Here is a 17,429-nt window from a genome sequence, read left to right as displayed (position 1 = left end):
TGGCTTAGGCAGGTGGGAGCTGTGAATGGCTCAGCTTTGCTCCAACCCTGTATCCAGCAAAGGCAGTGGTAAGATTCCCACTAAGCTCTGGGAGCAGAGGCAGATTCAGTGTGTAGGTGTTTTGAAAATCCTACCTTCAAGCTTAATTCAAAGTCCATTAATGCTAAAGGTGTCTGTTGACTGAATTAAAACTTGGCTCAAACCCATAACTATTAGATCACTGAGCCAAAAAATATGGCTTAATCCTATTAAATATTAGCCTGCTTTAAACTGGATTTCCTAAGTAGGTAAGCTTTCTGACTTCTGTCAGCAGCAAGAGCTGTGCACAAACCACTGTGCCACCTTCCCAAACATGTTTGTGTCATACCTGTTTTCCCTGGGAATTTCTCCTGTGAGATTCACATCCACCTACAATATCAACACCCCCATCCTCCCCTGTCCTGCTTCACTGGACTTGGAGATGAGCTTCTCTTTTTAGAGATTACTTTTGTGTAAAGTGATTATTTTAATCTCACGGTCCATGGCTTTGTGCTTTCTGCAGAAGTTCGGTATCCCAGTGAATCCAGAAGGACTGATGGCACAATGGCGTGTACCTAGCTCCTCACACAGTGTCCAGGCACATAAGGCCTTTGGACTGTGCCATCAGCCCCTTGTCATTCCTTTCACTGTTTTTCTTGTGTCTTCCTATGTCCCATACCAAGGGCTGAGTGTTCCCTCACTGATCTCTCTTTCTCTCTCTCTCTCTTCTCCCCCTCTCTCTCCTTACCTTGCTACCACTATTGGGATGTAGAGTAAAGATGCTGGTATCAGGACTTTGGTTATGTTGGATGAGCAAGGAGGTAAGTTCAGATTGCTTCAGTAAGGAAGTATAACCCTTCTCAAAGTGCTGTACTGACTGTGTGCAACCCTGGAAATGAGGGACAAAAAATACGTGTGGTTGTGCATGAGAACCCCAAAACCTCTTTGCCTTTAGCTTTGTTCTCCAGCAGAGAAAAATGTACAGCATGTACAGCAGCTGCCTAAGAGTCTGTACTTCTTTTGATCTGCTTCCCATTAATGTCAAAGAGAGCTGCAGGCTGAACTCAACCAAATCACCATTTGATTTCAGCAAGCTTTGGGTCAAGATCCAGCTACATGACAAGAAGATTTGCCTCTATAAGTGTAAAATCCAGCATTATTTATGCAGGTGCTAAGTAATTTTCCCACTTAAATCACTAGTGAAAGACATGCAGCAAATGCATCCCAAGAGAAGGCAAAAGGGTTTAGTTTGTGTAAGATTCAGTTACTTTTTGTACAGTAGTGAGGCAGTGAGAATGACAGAATTTACATATTAAAAGGTATTCCACAATCAGCTCATTACAATTGTCCATAGAGGAGGTTTCAGGCTTACACTACCTGTCTGTGGATGACAATAACAGAGTCTGATATATTCAATACATTCCAGGAAATTATATTTATGCCCTTCATAATATTACAAAGAAAAGGTAGCCTTCTCTCCCTCTCAATAAGACTAATAAGTCTTCATTTGCCATAGACCCACAGCCCCAGGAAAATGGTGTCTCCAATAAATCATCAGAGCAGAAATTTCCGCTACTTTCTATCAGACCAGCCCCCCAAAGGCCCTTGTTATTATTTACTATGTGGCAGGTCACAAAATTATTATTAGGAAATGTTTTCTGCAGAGGCAATGCTGCGTTACTCATCAAACCTGGACAATGATAATAAGCCAGGGCATGGAATTCTTGGGAAATGGACTGCAGAACACCACAGGACCTTTCCAGTTTTAATGTCCCTGCCTCTCTGACACTATAATGAATGAAAAGTAATAACAGGACCTAAATGGAAAGTCTTTTCTTTTATTTGCTTTTTTTATGTATGTCTCATTGCTTTCCCTCCATATGCCCCATTTAGGGGAAAAAAATTTAACCAAATTTTGTCACATCGATTTGTCTTGACAAGAAAAATATCACACAGAGCATATTGTTGTCTTCAAAAAATAATGGCAGTAGAAAAACTATCACCAAATACAGAAACCCAGAAATTACTTATGTTGAAACAGATATGGCACCTGTCTAAATAATGTGTTTTGTTTCAGCAGTGGATTATACGGTTGTAATAAATCACAAATATTGTCGAAGAAAGTATGTTAATACCCAGGTGTGTCTTGCAATGTAATTCACAGGCAGAGTACCAGAAACTTTAGTGGCTCCTATGTATATTTCTGTTCCTTAACTGCTCTATTTCCACAGATTGCTAGGGAGGATTTTTTTATTTTAATCCTGAATTTTATTGGGTTTTTTAATTATTATTTTGGAATTCTACTATTGATAAACCCCTGTATTCAGAAGTTTTCTGAGTGATTCACTCTGTAGCCATGACAGGAAGGACAATCTGAGTGAGCCAAGGAGCTGAGACTGGACACACTCACCTCTCTGGAGTCCAGGGAGCTCAGTATTAAACCCTTATTGAGAGTGAAACCTGCAATGCTTGTTGTACAGTCACAGATGCAGTTAGTCAATACCTCCAGCAAAGACTCAGAAGGTCTTGAAGCCTCTTTAAATTGGTTATGGTCATGCCTTAAGTGGTTCAGTAAATTTAGCTAATGACTATACAGTGTGGGTTTCTCAAGGAAAACAGCCAAATAATGTTACCAACCCTGAAAATATTGTAACCTTGTACTATGCTAAATGTTTAATTAAGTTTTCTCCATTTAACCATATGTAGGTATAATAATTGCTATTTTTTTTAATTTCATTTTAGCGATAAAGGACTTACTACTGGGCAAAATACACTAATGATGACTTTGAACCCTCTGTAATTAGTGCAATGTGTGCAGCTCACGCATGTCTCAGCAGATTATCAGATTAAGGAAATCATTTGCTAACACTGCCATGTGATCTCTTTGCAGCTGACTGCACAAGTCACTTAAGATTATTAGGTGTTAAATATACAAAAAACATGACATTGATCTTTCCAGTGGGCGGCAGGCAGGAGATCTAATCTCTGCACTTGCTGGAAGATCTATTTCTAGGTTTCCTTACAAAATTGCTTGTTTTGAAGTTAAACAGACCTTACATGGAAAAACCTTTCTGAGCCAATTCAACCCAAATAGTGCAAAGCAGAACTGATTGTCTGGTATCAGTGAGCAGAAGTGTCCGGGATCATAAAGGCAGTGAGCCAAGGTAATTCCCCAATGCCAGGTATTTGTACACCAAAGCCAGCCTGGATAGCTGCTCTTGCCCAAAGGTTTAGCACAGCTGGCTGCACAGCAGGTTACAGAGTCTGTCATAACCCACAGAGTCCTGGAGCTTCACAAGAGCTCCCTGTCTCACAGAGAATGCACTCCCATAAAAGCTAGAGACCTCCTCCAGTGTCCTCTGAAGAATGGGAGCCTGAGTAGCCCCTCTGCAGTATCAAGAGTTGTCATTTTTGGGGTCAGGTATTGTCACCTAAACCAGTTGAACGCAGCTCTTCCCCCAGGGAGCCCACAGGAAGGAGCCAGGAGTTTAGATTTTCCTTACTGGGTTTTTTCCCATCACTAAGAAAGTCCTTCCCAGACCACATGTGCATCCATAACGCTTGCATTTTTTTAATCTGGCCTTGAGTCAAGCTCCCTTAATTAATGATATAAATATAAATATGTATATAACCCTTTAAACTAAAATACTTGTATTTTACATGAAAAAATAAATGCTGAAAAGGATTATTGTGCAATGGGAATTCCTCTGCCTCTTTAAAACATGCTAACTTAGAAAAATGTTAATATCTGGAGGCATTTTGGTTAAAAGCAAACAGTAGAAATGAAACTAATAGTACAAAGTGAAGATATGAAGGTAAACCTGAAGTACTAACACAGAAAAGGTTCCAAGCTGGTAACTCTGTTCATCCTTAGGAAACTCCTATCACTGGACATCATAGCAGGGTTAAAGATTTGGACCTTCAAGGACATTTTCTGTGTGATGATGTCCTCATGCAGTTTATTACAGAAGAATTTTGTTCTTGTATTCCAAATGAGGTGCAGGGGGAAAACTCTTCCAATAACAACAGCAGCAGCAGAGTAATTTTTCATCCAAGACAAGACAGAGGAATAGCCACAACTTCGATAAGAGACAAAGAAAATGTCGATGCAATTGGAATTTTCTCCTTGCACCATGAATGCACAAACAGCAATGCTGGGGAACTTGGGGAGCAGATTAATCTACCTAGCAGATCTTACTCCAGATCAACCTTATAAAGGAGATAAAACTTGGAAATAACTGGGCAATCCCACAAACAAAAGCACTGGCACACATGCGAGCTGACCTCCACTGCTTTTGCAGGAGTTGTAGGTTTGGCAGTTTTGTATGTTACGGCTAATTAGCAAAATAAAAGGGGACTAACAACTACTGCAGTTTTCCCAGGGAAGATGGTATTAATTATGCTGAAATCGTAGCACAGAACAAAAGACAGATGAACCCCCACAAAGCAGGTTGTGCCTTTGTCTCCTGTTATTTTTAGCAGAGCTCCACGTGGGCTTGCAGCTCTCCCCTCCAGCTTTGTTCCACAGGTGCCTGTGCCCAGCAGTGCCTTTCAGAGCACAGCTAGGTCAGAGCTCAGACCTCTGAAAAGGCTGTCCCACAGTCTATGCTCCAGTACGATTCTCCTTCGTGAAAAATGGGATGATGGCCTAGCATTGGAAATAGTCCATCTGCTGAGTCTCAAATGAAACCCTCTTGTATGCAATTATGAGTGCTATGTGTTCTTAAGATGTCCTTTGTGTTTTCTTCCTTTTTTTTTTTTCTAATTAAAATTGCCCTTTGGGGGAAATTGCTTGCTGCACAATACTCCAGGCAAAGGAGCAAGTTCCAGCCTCCACAGGCATTAGCTGACATTCAAGCACAGGCCCCAGATCCTGGACATCAGAGAAGGAATATTTGTTATAAATTACAGCTTCCCTGCCCCAGCCACTTCCCCAGATCAGTCACAGGATGGGGAATTGACAGGATGTTACAGGAGATCCTGGCAAAGACCCACTGGCAAATGGCCACAATGCTATGATAAAACTAACAGGACTAGCTTCTGTTCCCTCAGTTACCTTACAAGAGCAATTCACAAGTATAATGATACAGGTAAAAATCTATTCGTTTGTGCCTTAAGATAGGCCATTTGTTTGCTGTAAGATCTGAAAGAAGATTTATGGTCACTCCCTTGAAATGAAAGAGATGTTCTCAGGCATCAAGATACAGAAAGAGTTACAGTGTTTTTCAGAGGGGAAAAAGATGAAGGAAATCACAATGAAACGTATCTCTGATGTGTATTCTGCCTCCAGACAGCATTAATTCTCTTAGGTAGATATCATATATCATACATAAACATATAGGTGCACTTTATTCAAATAATATTGCAACAAACTGTCAAAAGATATTCAAACTCTGACCTTGAAGGGCTTCTCTGAATGGAAGACAAAAGACATTATCTCTTGTAGGCGTAAATTTGCGTAGGTTCATGGCAGTATATGCCAACAAACTGTCTTCCCTAAAACCTTTAATACAGCACAGAACGCTGGAATAGGGAAGATCTATGGAAACAGACATTAAATTAACCTCTTGATTGCCACCTGATTTCCTACCACCAGTGATTCATTCTGGGCCACATTTTAATAGCAGTTATACCAAAACAAATCCAGACCCCATTAAGTTAATTCCACTATAATATTTATGCCTCAATAATTGTGGTTAGACTCATGAATCTATTTCCTTGCTTGTGGGACCAGATCTTTGACAGGTATAAATTGGCATTGCTCCACAAAGCCAGCATAACTATGCTGATTCAAACCAGTTAACAATCCAGCCCATGACATTAACAACTAGCAAGTGGTTTTAGGACCAGCAGCCAGCTGTCTAGACTTCTGGGCTGCAAATATGACATGGTTTTATTTTACACTGATGAGGTTTCCTTTAATGGAAGATAAATGAGTTGTGGCTCCCTTTCCTATTCAGCAATAGTCCAGGCATCAAACACAAATCGTGAAGTAGGATAAATAAAGTCAGGCTTCTAGAGAGGGCTGTAGTTAAAATGGATGTCTTTGAGTTGTGTCAAATATACTCTTCAATAAGCACTCATTTATTCAGGCAGAACAGAAAACAGGTAAGGACAGTTCAAAAGGACCTGTTACATACATGGCTTTAGAGAATGTGCATCTGGGCAAGGAGAATTGCTTCCACTGAGAGCTACCAGTGGTACCAGATCTAGGACTGACCCATGCAGGGTGCACCTGGCTTTTGCTACTGGACAGACCAGGTTGGAGAAGCACTAGCAGGAAAATCAATGGAAGAAAGATCAGACACCTGCCATATCCCCCAGAGTGAAAATGCACGTGCGGGTCCAGCCGTGCTTTAACAGCCAAGGGGCTCTGCAGCGCTCAGAAGCAGGAGCTGAGAGCCTGAGACAGAAGTGCAGCAAATCCCATCACGCTGCATGAAGCAGCACCAAAGGCAGCTCACACTGCCACAGCTGCTCCCCAGAGCAAGAGCAGGCGTTGCCCAGCCGAGGAGCAGGAGCACAGGGAGGGCTGTCCCCTTCTACCACAGACTCACATTTCTGATGAGAGTGACAATCTGTGCCTACAGACACCAACCAGAGCTTCTGCTGAAGCCTACATTACAATGTGCATTAAGACAATCCAACCTTGCTTTTCTGGCTCCCAGCTCAGCAGTTTACCTGGCTGAACATGTACAGCACCTCTCTCAGGTTTCCTTCTCAGTTTCCCAACCCTTTGCTTACACAGTGTGTGCCCCTTTAGAGGGCAGTGCCAGGTAACTCTGATCCTCTAAATATATCCTTGGATTTGGGAACAATAACTCCTATGGTACCAGGAGAGAGGCCCATCCAGCTGAGGAGAATGAGAGCTGACAGCAGAAAGGCAGATGAATCTCACCATACTGACATGGCACCTCTCCTTCTCAAAGCACAGTGTCATGCAAGAATCAAACAAAGAGTACAAGTTCAATACTTGAACTATTCCAGCTTGAATAATTTAGCCCAGGATTTTCTAGGCCCTTGAGGGGTGAGGTTCCTCTTTCCTATTAAAATTAATTAAATAAAATTAATTTTAATGGGAACTGGGCCTCTTAACCCCCCAGAAAGCTTTGAAAAGCTAAACCTCAATTGTTATTAAAAACCCAAGTAAGAAATTAGGCGTCTTCATGTTCCCAAAGAAGTTAAGAGGAGCTTTTTACTGACATCAATATGCATATGATTTTTCTTCAAAAATTTTCTTCTTCTTTCTTTTTTTTTTTTCTGGATAGGACTCAGTTAACATCAGGGATGACATTAAATTCCTCCTATAACCAGCACTCTTAGTTCCTTCCTCTATAGTCGAATTCAGTGTTTTTCTATTCCATATGGGGACTAGGGATGTGTTTGTATTTTACTGGGACTGCTTTACTTTTCCTTGTTAGGTACAGTTACAATTTTCAATGGATTGAAATGCCACTCCAAGTACCCTTCTGATCCTGGGTAGCATCTGAGTCTATCCTTTGGGAACAAATGGTGTAAAATGTAAATCCCATGTAAAATGCTCTCCCTACTGCAGACTCCACACAAGACACTTGATCCAATTGGTGGATTCTCAGTGGAGAATCCTGTTCCTACATTTTTATGTCATGGCATTCTGTTCTTCTAGGACATTTTCCCCAGCTTTAAAAGTGAAAATAAATTAACACTTTAAGTTATTCTGAGCCCCCAAGTCACTTAGAAAATCAAGTCACTAAGAAAACCCATCAGCCTTAGGTGGAAATATGCCAAATTTTGTTTAATGCCAGCAGAGAGATAGGGTCTATATGTGGCTGCTTTCTGGGCCTGGTGTTTCTTAACTTGTCCTGGAGCAAAGCAGAAGTGACCCCACTGAAGACATGACTGTTCACCCAATGCCCGTTTCCATGAGGTCCCTTGGGGCCGGAGACAAGGAACGCCACAGCCGGTGACTCTCTGCAGAGAGCCCTGGGCTCCCGGAGTGGTTTCAGTTGTTCCTGCTCACTGAGGTTACTCCTGATTTGCAGCACCCACACGGGGAAGAAAACCAGCCCTGAGGCCACACTCAGGCTAGAGATCAATATCCAGCCCCAGTGAAAGTGACAGGTCTGTTTCCTCGGCCTCTGGAATAAAGGATACCTCAACACAAGCCCTAACAGCTTGCTCCTTTACCACTACCATTAACTACCAGCTCTCTCACTCACTAGCCACAGCAGCTGTGCTGCCCAAACCCACCTAATTCTGAGGCATTTGTAAGCGTAAGTAACGGAAGCGTTTTCCATGGAAGGACTTCTTTTCTCTAATATTAAGATACACAAATGCAAAATAATAACACTATCTTTCTTTCTCCTGGAGGTCACCCTGTCTTAGCAAGTTGATGTATTGTATTATGTTTCTGGACCTTGAACTTTATAACCCTTCCTTTCTACATCATTACATCTTGTTTATATTAATATTTTTCAAATAAATTTCTCCTTTGTTTTACTCTTCCCATACTAATAAAAAAATCTTCAGCATCCAATGCAGCATACATCCTTTCAGCAATGCATCAGCTCAGATTAATGCATTGTAATGTCATTATTAACTCAGTTCTACATGGTCATTTTTCATGTTCTGTTGAAGACAAAATCAAACAAACAAAAATACAATTCATTCCACACTGTCATCCCTTTGTCCTGACCAGAACAACTCGATCGTGTTGAAGAAGGCATGAACCATATCAACCAAGACATGAAGGAGGCCGAGAAAAATTTAAAAGATTTAGGGAAATGCTGTGGCCTTTTCATATGTCCTTGTAACAAGTAGGTACTGGGTACCGGCTCTGCTATGTGGTGTCCAGTTTTTTGTCACAGTGAATGTCTGAAGTTTTTGTCTTTTTTTTCTTTGTCCTTTTCCATCTGCTTCATTCTGTGGGGATAAAATACTTGTGTTTAATCAGAACAACTGGAACGCATCGAAGAGGGAATGGACCAAATCAATAAGGACATGAAAGAAGCAGAAAAGAATTTGACGGACCTAGGAAAATTCTGTGGTCTTTGTGTCTGTCCATGTAACAAGTAGGTGCTGCCTGCCTCATCTCTTTGAGCACTTAAGGCTGATCCCAAAGGCCTTGTGAAGCTCATCCTTGCTAGGCACATGGACAGGATGAGCATGTGGCATGCAGAAAGAACGATTCTGGTTCAAATGCATTCATTTCATAGCATAGACAACTGACTGGGAATTACTGTAGATGCATTAAAATCAGGCATACTGCAGTGAAAGCTTCACTGTTGACACCTTTTAATGGTAAAAGTTTCAACATTTTACACAAAGTGTACTGAGTGGTACTGAGTCCATTTTCCAGCGGACAAAAACACTTGGGGCTACCTTATTCCTGGACACTCTAAATTTTGAAACATATTTTCACAAAGAAGTTTCATAAACAAAAGAGGTGAAAAAATGCAGAAGAGGTCTTGCTAAACATTGCTCCAAATTGTGGATGAAAATCACAGCTTTTTTCGTTGTTCAGCAGAAATAGTCCTTGATGAGATCTTGAAAGAGGTGTGATGTTTCATAATTGGAACCCAACTTGAAATGGTTTTCATCCTGCCACAGGCGAAAAATTTGACAAAACCTCAACATGCCAAATTTCTTTTGTTTGGGTAGCACGTACACTAAGCAGAAATGTTGAAATGCATTGAATTTGCTTGCATGCCATCACACTTGAACGAAACCGTCCTCCAAGTAAATGCCAAGCTTGTTTTAAATGCCAAATGAAAATGTGATGTGCGGTTATGTGGGTGTAGGAAACTGGGGACCAACCCAAAGTCCTTGAGGAATGGCAAATCCAGCATGCAGTGAGTAGGCATGAAGCTAGGTTGCAGTGGAGACATTCCTAAATGGTTGGCCAGAGATCGTGCAGGAGACAAAGCAGCGAGAACTGTTGCTGTAGTATTAAATTCGCTTTCTATGTGAACTTTGTTCACAGCCAAAGCCTGATCCTTGCCCGATTATCAAGACCAAAAGGAAAGAGAGCTGTCATAGAGTTCATGGGGTATTTTGCCAAAAATCAGAAGAGCAGGGCTAGGGTTTTGCCTTATCAGTCACATTTATTTTGAAGTTAATTCCCTTGGGACACAATGCAGATACCGCCTCAGGTATTTTACTTCTGTGTACCAAGCCCTGAACACTTTTTTGAGGTAAACATTTTGCCCAGAATGATTATAGCCTTGCTGTGCGATGGGAGAGGGGGCAGGAGGAATGGGAAGGGCTGCATACACCCCTTTTGCAAGCACTGTGAGCTCTGACAGGCCGTAGCCCTTGCTGTCCTGCACCAGAGGAGCTGGTGCACAAGAGCTGCAGGTACAAATGCAGCAGAAACTTCACACTGTAGGAGCTGTAAAAGCTCAGAACTGACAGCCAGACATGTGACAGCAGTGGGATTAGCACCTGGCACATGGCACTAAAACATTTGGCACTTCACTACGGCTGCAGCGTCATGCTGTAAGAACAGAATGATTCTACAGAGGATTGAGGGGGCATGAATTTGTGAAGGAGCCTCTTCCCTTCTCTAAGACATTCTGACCTATGAGTCTGGAGTCATACTTCAGAGAGCAGCATTGCTAACCAATGCTCAGAGGATGGATGAAGAATGGTTTTAGAGACTGTTCCCTGAGTCACTAAGCCAGGACCCCCCTGGTACAGATAAGATGATCTGAAGAGTGGAGTGTGGGAGAGAGAGAAATCCATACAGTTCTGGGCATCAGAATCACCATGATCCCTTAAAGCTCTTATGGCTGGTGGGAGATTAATGGCATATAATTATAAAAAGATTATCCACTTCACATGTAACTCTACCCTGATATACAATGAAAGTACAGGTCTCTGAGCCTTAAAAATATGTAAAGCTTGATCCCTCATTCTTAGAAGATCAAAAATGCCCACAGCATAGAACTTTTACCAGGTTGCATTCAAAAGGACAACTCCTATTGACCATGAGCAGATCCAAGCTCCACCTGTTGACTTTAATTGGAAGTCCACAAGAGATCAGATTCTGGGTGTATAAAATCATTTACCTCAAACACAGAAACTGTCTCACTGACTAAGTTGCATAGGTCCAAAGAACAGGCAAAACCCTGTAAATGTATCTGCAGCAAGAGAATTACTTTGAGGCATTTTAGAAATGCCAAAGCTGATGTATAGTTTCAGAGAACTAAAATGAAACAAGCCAACCATCATATTTTTAAGTCTTCACAAACTTTAATAGGAAATAAGCAACAGAACAGATGAGTAGGAAAGATCCTCTTTTAACCTTTATTTTAGTTCTATATTGGATCATACAACACATCTTCAGGCTCATTTAAAACTGAGCTGCTTCAGGGGGCATGGAGAGAACATGACACCAGAGATGGGTTTGTCATGTCCTTTCCCAAATCTCCCAGAAGCACGTTCAGTTCCTCCCCCAAAATCCAAGCCACAGGGCTGTTTATAGGACTGATTGGAGATGACCAAGGAACAGGGAAACCACAGAGATCTGCAGCTCCCGGTGGTTTTTGGAAACAGACCCATTTCCAGAATAAAATCACAAACATATACCTGTGGACCCCAAATCCTTACATTCCCCTGTTAAAATGATCAGTCTTGTCTGGTGACACCAATGACAGCAGCCCTAAATAGGCTGCACATGTCAATTTTCCACTCTAGGGGTGCCTGGATTTTAATTTTCTATCCACGGCAGCTCAGTCAAAAATGGCTCTCTGCAGGTTAATGTAACTGCCACAAAATACAAATATAACAAGTTGCCAGGCTATTTTTGAAGTCCTGTGGTTTAAAACTCCTGAAGGAAGCGATGATCCTTTTTTGCCTGTGTCTTGCTTATTGTGAAGGCTGTTACTGCTGATGCATTGAGGGTATGATGAACTATTGGGGCAACTGTGCTTAGTGAGAATGCTTTACTTCTTATTCATGCCTGTAGCTGGTGCATGAAGAAAAACGTAGAAAAATTTCCCTTTCTGATGCTAGATTGCTTGTATCTTTTATTTTCTCCTGCACTCATTTCACTTCTGCCTATTTTACTTTTTGTCTCTGTGGACAAAGGTTTGTACATCAACTGTCGATGTATGATTACTATTTTCAAGTACCGATATATTATTTGAAAAATCGAATGAACCCTATGATAAAATCATCCCCAAATCACCTTGGGAAAGGTCAGTGGCTTTTAATGCCTGTTATGCCACATACATATTGAAAAAATATCATCAGAAGCCAAATACATAGTAAAAAGTTAAATTGTAGCCAAATCTGTTTTTCTCTAAGAGGGTGTGTTGCTGTGATGTGATGTACACACTATACTTGGCAGTTCTGTTTTTATGTCTGTCTGCCAGTACGTCCTCTGTGTTTGATGTCAAAACATATGTGTCACTGAAATGAAACAATGTTTTCTACTTATCTGTATTTCTTCTCTTCTTTTTCCTTTTTTTTCTTTTTTTTTTTTTTTTTAATTTTCCTTCATTCTGGAAACTAAGTCAACATCCAAAAACCTGTGTGCAATGTCGTAGACCTGACAACTGCAATTCACCCTATTGGAAACTAAACCTCTGACCATCACTGTTGTGGCAGTAAAGTAAAAAATAAGCAAAAAACCCACCCCCTCCTTTTATTCAGGGTTATGATATATCGGTATACAAACAATGACCCTCTATCTGAAAACTCATTTGCTTGATTCAGCTTTTAGCTTGGAGAGGTAAAGAGTTTTGCATTTGTCCTTGTGCACTTGGTGCTTTGTTACTCATCATCTTTCTCGCATAGGCTTAAATCAAGTGATGCTTACAAAAAGGCCTGGGGCAATAACCAGGATGGTGTTGTAGCCAGCCAGCCTGCACGTGTCGTAGATGAACGGGAGCAGATGGCCATCAGTGGTGGCTTTATCCGCAGGTGAGCCTTTTTATCCACTGTTTTCTCTCTGCTCTCCTTGTCACTGATATATTTAGATTGCTTCCATATGGTCATGAGCTCTGTGGTGCTCATTAACTCCTTCAGAGGTGCTGGGTAATGTGATGGAGCCAGGGTTTTTCACCAAGTGGTGCTCGGATTCAGGTTGATGGTGACTAAGGCATGTCCTAAAGGTTACTGCATCCAGGGACTTCTCCTGGGCCTGAGGGTCACCTGAGCTCTAGTGCAAAGGATGGTGACCTTGCTGGAAATCCTGGAAGGAAGAGTCTTAGTCCCGAGAACCAGAAGGTGCTTGAAAACACAAGGCCAAACCTTTCTTTTTGATACCGCCCAGATCTGGGTAATAATAAACTAGAAATGAAGTCTATTTATTTATTTCACAGCAGCACTGCGAGGGTGCAGACAGCCATGGCCAGCCAGCACTGTCCTCAGCACTCCAGCTCCCTGTGTGAACACTTGTCCTGGGGGCCTTATCACAGGTCTCACTAATGACACTTGTCAAACTCCTCAGAAATGAAGTGTCAGATAAATACTAGTTTATTGCCATTATGTCTCAAGGCATGTAGTGCCCATTATCCATCCTTGCCAGAAGATGTACCAAAGCATCCAGCAGCCCTCCCTTTCTTTTCAACAACAAAAAAGCCACAGGCTTCCTGCCAAAGCACTGAGCCAATCCCAGAACCTGGAGAACCCTTTAAACTAGAGGTGCACCCCTCCCCTGCTCGTGAGTGTCCTCAAAACCTCACTGCATGGGGAATGATGTCCCATTCCTCAGCTGCTGGGAAGCCACAGCTATGGAGGAGCAGAGTGGGAATCCCTGGGCTCTCAAATCAAAGCCAGTTTGATGCACACAGCTATCTTAAAGGCAACCCCTCTGCAAACTTCCCACGACAGACAGGGATCCAGCACAAAGTACCTACTGATTACAGAGCTTATGGGGCATGTATTTAGCAGACAGTGCTACCAGCATACCAGTAGGCAAAGATTAGATCTCTGAAGATTAAGGACACTAGTTTAATAAGTCATTATCTTTCCAAAAACTATTATCCACTTATTTCTTTGGCTGCTGTGATAAAGGGAAATCAGTGTGATAGAAACAATGCTGTCATGCAATCTGGAGCGTGGGATGGAGTTGCCATTTAAGTTTGATGGGTTTGCCATTCTTTTTAAAATGTCTGGATGGCAGCCCCACCAAAATGAAGGCTGGGGCATGATAATAGAATAGCAGTTAAGGAAGTTACACTGTTCTGCAAATAGCCTGGAGCACCCTTTGGGCACCTACAAGAACACAAACTGCATAAGAGGCTCAAAGTAGGAATTTTCTGAGTGGCACCCATGGACCTTGCTTTTTCCAGCATCAGTCACCACCTGCCTCTTCAGTCACTGGAGAGCTGAACTGGGCCTTGGCTCAGGCACAAGCTTTTCCTTCCAAAAAGCGACTGCACAAGATGGTGCTAAGAATGAGAGATAAATGATCTTTACTAAAACCAGTAAATCTGAGAGAAGCTGCTTCTGTCCTTCACCAGAAAAACAGTTAATTAAATAGGATGCTAGGTCAGGATTTTCACAGCTGAAGCACCTCTTCCCCACTGTCTCTGTGACCCCAAGCATACAAGGACTGGACCGTGTTCATTAGCTATCTGCAGCCCAAGGAGGGGAGCTGCTATCGCTATAATTCCACCAAGCTTCCAGCACTTCCCATGGACGCTAACCACACACAATCTGAATGGAGCACCCTTTCATTCTTTGGGAAGGATGATCACTGCAGAGGGGTATAGCATATGGTACAGGTAAGCTCAGACAGCAACACCTCTACCAACAGCAGACATGAGCAGTATAAACAGAGCACTGGTAACCCAGACAATTGAGCCCAACATCCAAAAACTAAGCATGTAACATTTTTCAGGTTATCTACTCATTAATCCCTTTTGTTCAAAGCTGAGCACAGCAGCCTGCTCCTCAGGTGACAAGCGATGGAGGATGCAGTGGAGGTTTTGGGTGAATCCCAGTTTCAGAGGTGATCTCCTGTCTCTGCTTTAAAGAATTGGGTTTTTGTTCCCAGGGTAACAAACGATGCCCGGGAAAATGAAATGGATGAGAACCTGGAGCAGGTCAGTGGCATCATTGGCAACTTACGTCACATGGCCTTGGACATGGGCAACGAGATCGACACACAGAACCGCCAGATTGACAGGATCATGGAGAAGGTAAGAGCTGCCTTTTCCGTGAGGACCCCAAAAGGGACTCTGTTTTCCCTTCTCCGAGGGGAGAAACAGGCCTGGAAAGGACAAGGGACAGAAATAGCTCCTCTCTTCTCCCTCCAAATCCTTGGGCCAAAGCAGAGCTCACTGCTGTGAATCTGCACCTCCGGTGCAGGCTGGGTTGAACCCTTGCTTTTGAGTTTGCCATACAGCTGCAAGGGGACCCCTTAGCAGACATCAAGGCTCCTTCTTCAATAGCTCTGAAAAAGGACAAGTGCCCTGAGCTATGCTGAACTGTGGGGCTTGGATCTGACTGCCCTGGCACTTCCTGGAAAGTTTTAAATCCTCCTGGGCTTTTCCTTCCTCAGAAACTCCATGAGCAGCTCAGGATTAGATCACCTGCTTGGAGGACCAGTCCTCAAAGAAGGATGGGGACTTTTTAAAATCCCAAATCTTTGCCATATGGTAGCAGTGCAGCCAGTTTTGTTGTGCTGCTTATAACAACATTAGGACAGAGATAAACCTGCTCTCTGGGGGGAGGGTGTGTGTGTGTAAATATATACACATAATTTGGCCCCATGCAGCCCCAGTGGAATACAAAAGCTCAGCATCAGCTCTGCAGAATCACCATGTAAAAAGGCAGAGAGCACTGTTCCAGAGCCAGACCTGCACTGCAGATTTCTGAAGCAGAGAGCAGCCCCCTCCAAGCCTGGCTGGGAGCTCACTGCCATCCTGAGATCCCATGATCTGCAGGCCATCTGCATTGGTACTGGCAGAGCTCCAGGCACAGGCAGGCTGAAGTGACATAAGAGGCTAGATCTTCATCTGGTGTAAAGCCAACACAACGCTCTGCTTCCGTTGAGATTTACACAACCCGAGGAGCTAACCCAAGGACTTACATGTGGTTCTTAGAGTTAATTCTGACCTCAAGTGGTAGAGCTGGTGCTCTTGAGCCTTCTTACACATGCACGCCTCCTCAAACAAGCAGGATGCCCATGCCTGTTTTTTGTGTTAGTTAACTATATCAGAGCCTAGTAATAAAAATTAAGGAAAATACTGCACTGAGGGATTCACTCCAAGAGCTTTCCTTATTGAAGGTAGATTCCAGAGAGAACTGGGTGAAGTATACATTGTCTGAAGGCTGGGAAGATCATCCCTGACAGAGAGGCAGCCTCCTCGTGGCTTGGCGTTGGTCAAAAGTCTTGCTTTATAAAGCTGCATGTGTTTGACTGTGCTAGAAAATGCACAGTATTACTGGGATGCCATTATGCACCATTTCATATTTCCGGGAAAAGGAGGAGCATCGGGGGAAGGATTTACTGCCGCTATTCATATGCAAAGAACTAGAAAGCAGCACATCAGTCTATACTTCGAGAAGGGACAGGGAGTTTATACAGCCTATGCCATGAGTACCTTTAACTAGGAAGCCTATGACATACATTATTTTCTCAAAGCAATGAGGACATGCACTATTGTGTTGCTCCCTCCCCTGCTCATGTCACAGTGGCAGGAGACATGCCCTGTGGATGGAAATCAGTGGCATCCTACCCGTGTCTGCAGGATCCTATCCAAAAATACAGCAAGCCCAACAAGTTACTATTCTCCTACCGGCTCAGGCTTGCAAACATCTGGATTTTGAAAACATTGACCAGGCCCTCTGTGCACATAAAGGACATGGGCCAAACCTCTAACAGTGCATGCTGAGAGCAGTGAGCTGAAGGACCAGCCTTCCATAGCTTTGTGGTCTTCTCACAGACTTTGGCATTTTGTACAGCAATGGCAAAATAACATTGGCAGCTAATGCATTCATAAAATCACCCAGGGCCCTTGGCTAAGGAACAGTGACACATTTGTAAAAGATGGATTTGCATCGTACACAGAGGAGTCGTCATGAGAGCAGCACAAAAATAGGACAGTCTTCAGTCTTAGGGAAAAATAAGCCAAATTTCTCAGAGTAAGGACATACAGTAATGAGGTACTAGAAAAAGGAACACAATGTATTAGTAAAACCCTCTATAAAAGATGGAAATAATGGTTAGCTGGATAACAGTGAAACCTCAGTTGCATACACACCCAGTCTGCAATGAAATATGGCAACAGACCCTCATCCCCCTCACAGCAATGCCAGGGAGTTTTCCTGACCAGCTGGAGCACTGTGCTTTGGGTCAATTATGATCATTAGAAAGACCCTTGGCTGGCACAGTTTGCAAAAGTTGGGGTGCATCACAAAGCTAAGCCAAAGTACCCTGGGCTGCATCATAAATGCTCCTAAAGGAGCAATGTTAT

At 42.8% G+C, this 17,429-nt stretch overlaps 1 protein-coding gene across 2 annotated transcripts in view; it reads left to right on the top strand.

Moving 5' to 3' along the window:
* Window positions 1–17,429, top strand: part of SNAP25 (synaptosome associated protein 25) — a 61,293-nt gene that overhangs the window by 40,608 nt on the left and 3,256 nt on the right. Inside the window, exons 4-7 of one of the 2 annotated variants that reach the window (XM_030944860.1) lie at window positions 791–839; window positions 8,951–9,068; window positions 12,799–12,924; window positions 15,005–15,149. In XM_030944860.1, the coding sequence (XP_030800720.1) occupies window positions 791–839; window positions 8,951–9,068; window positions 12,799–12,924; window positions 15,005–15,149 (438 nt within the window). Of the gene's footprint in view, window positions 1–790; window positions 840–8,695; window positions 8,814–8,950; window positions 9,069–12,798; window positions 12,925–15,004; window positions 15,150–17,429 lie in introns of both variants that reach the window. The other variant, XM_030944861.1, reaches the window with a different exon arrangement.

This window comes from Camarhynchus parvulus, chromosome 3 (assembly GCF_901933205.1).
Source record: "Camarhynchus parvulus chromosome 3, STF_HiC, whole genome shotgun sequence".
Taxonomy (NCBI): domain Eukaryota; kingdom Metazoa; phylum Chordata; class Aves; order Passeriformes; family Thraupidae; genus Camarhynchus; species Camarhynchus parvulus.
Note: the sequence above shows the minus strand (reverse complement) of the source record. Positions and strands in the feature narration are given on the sequence as shown.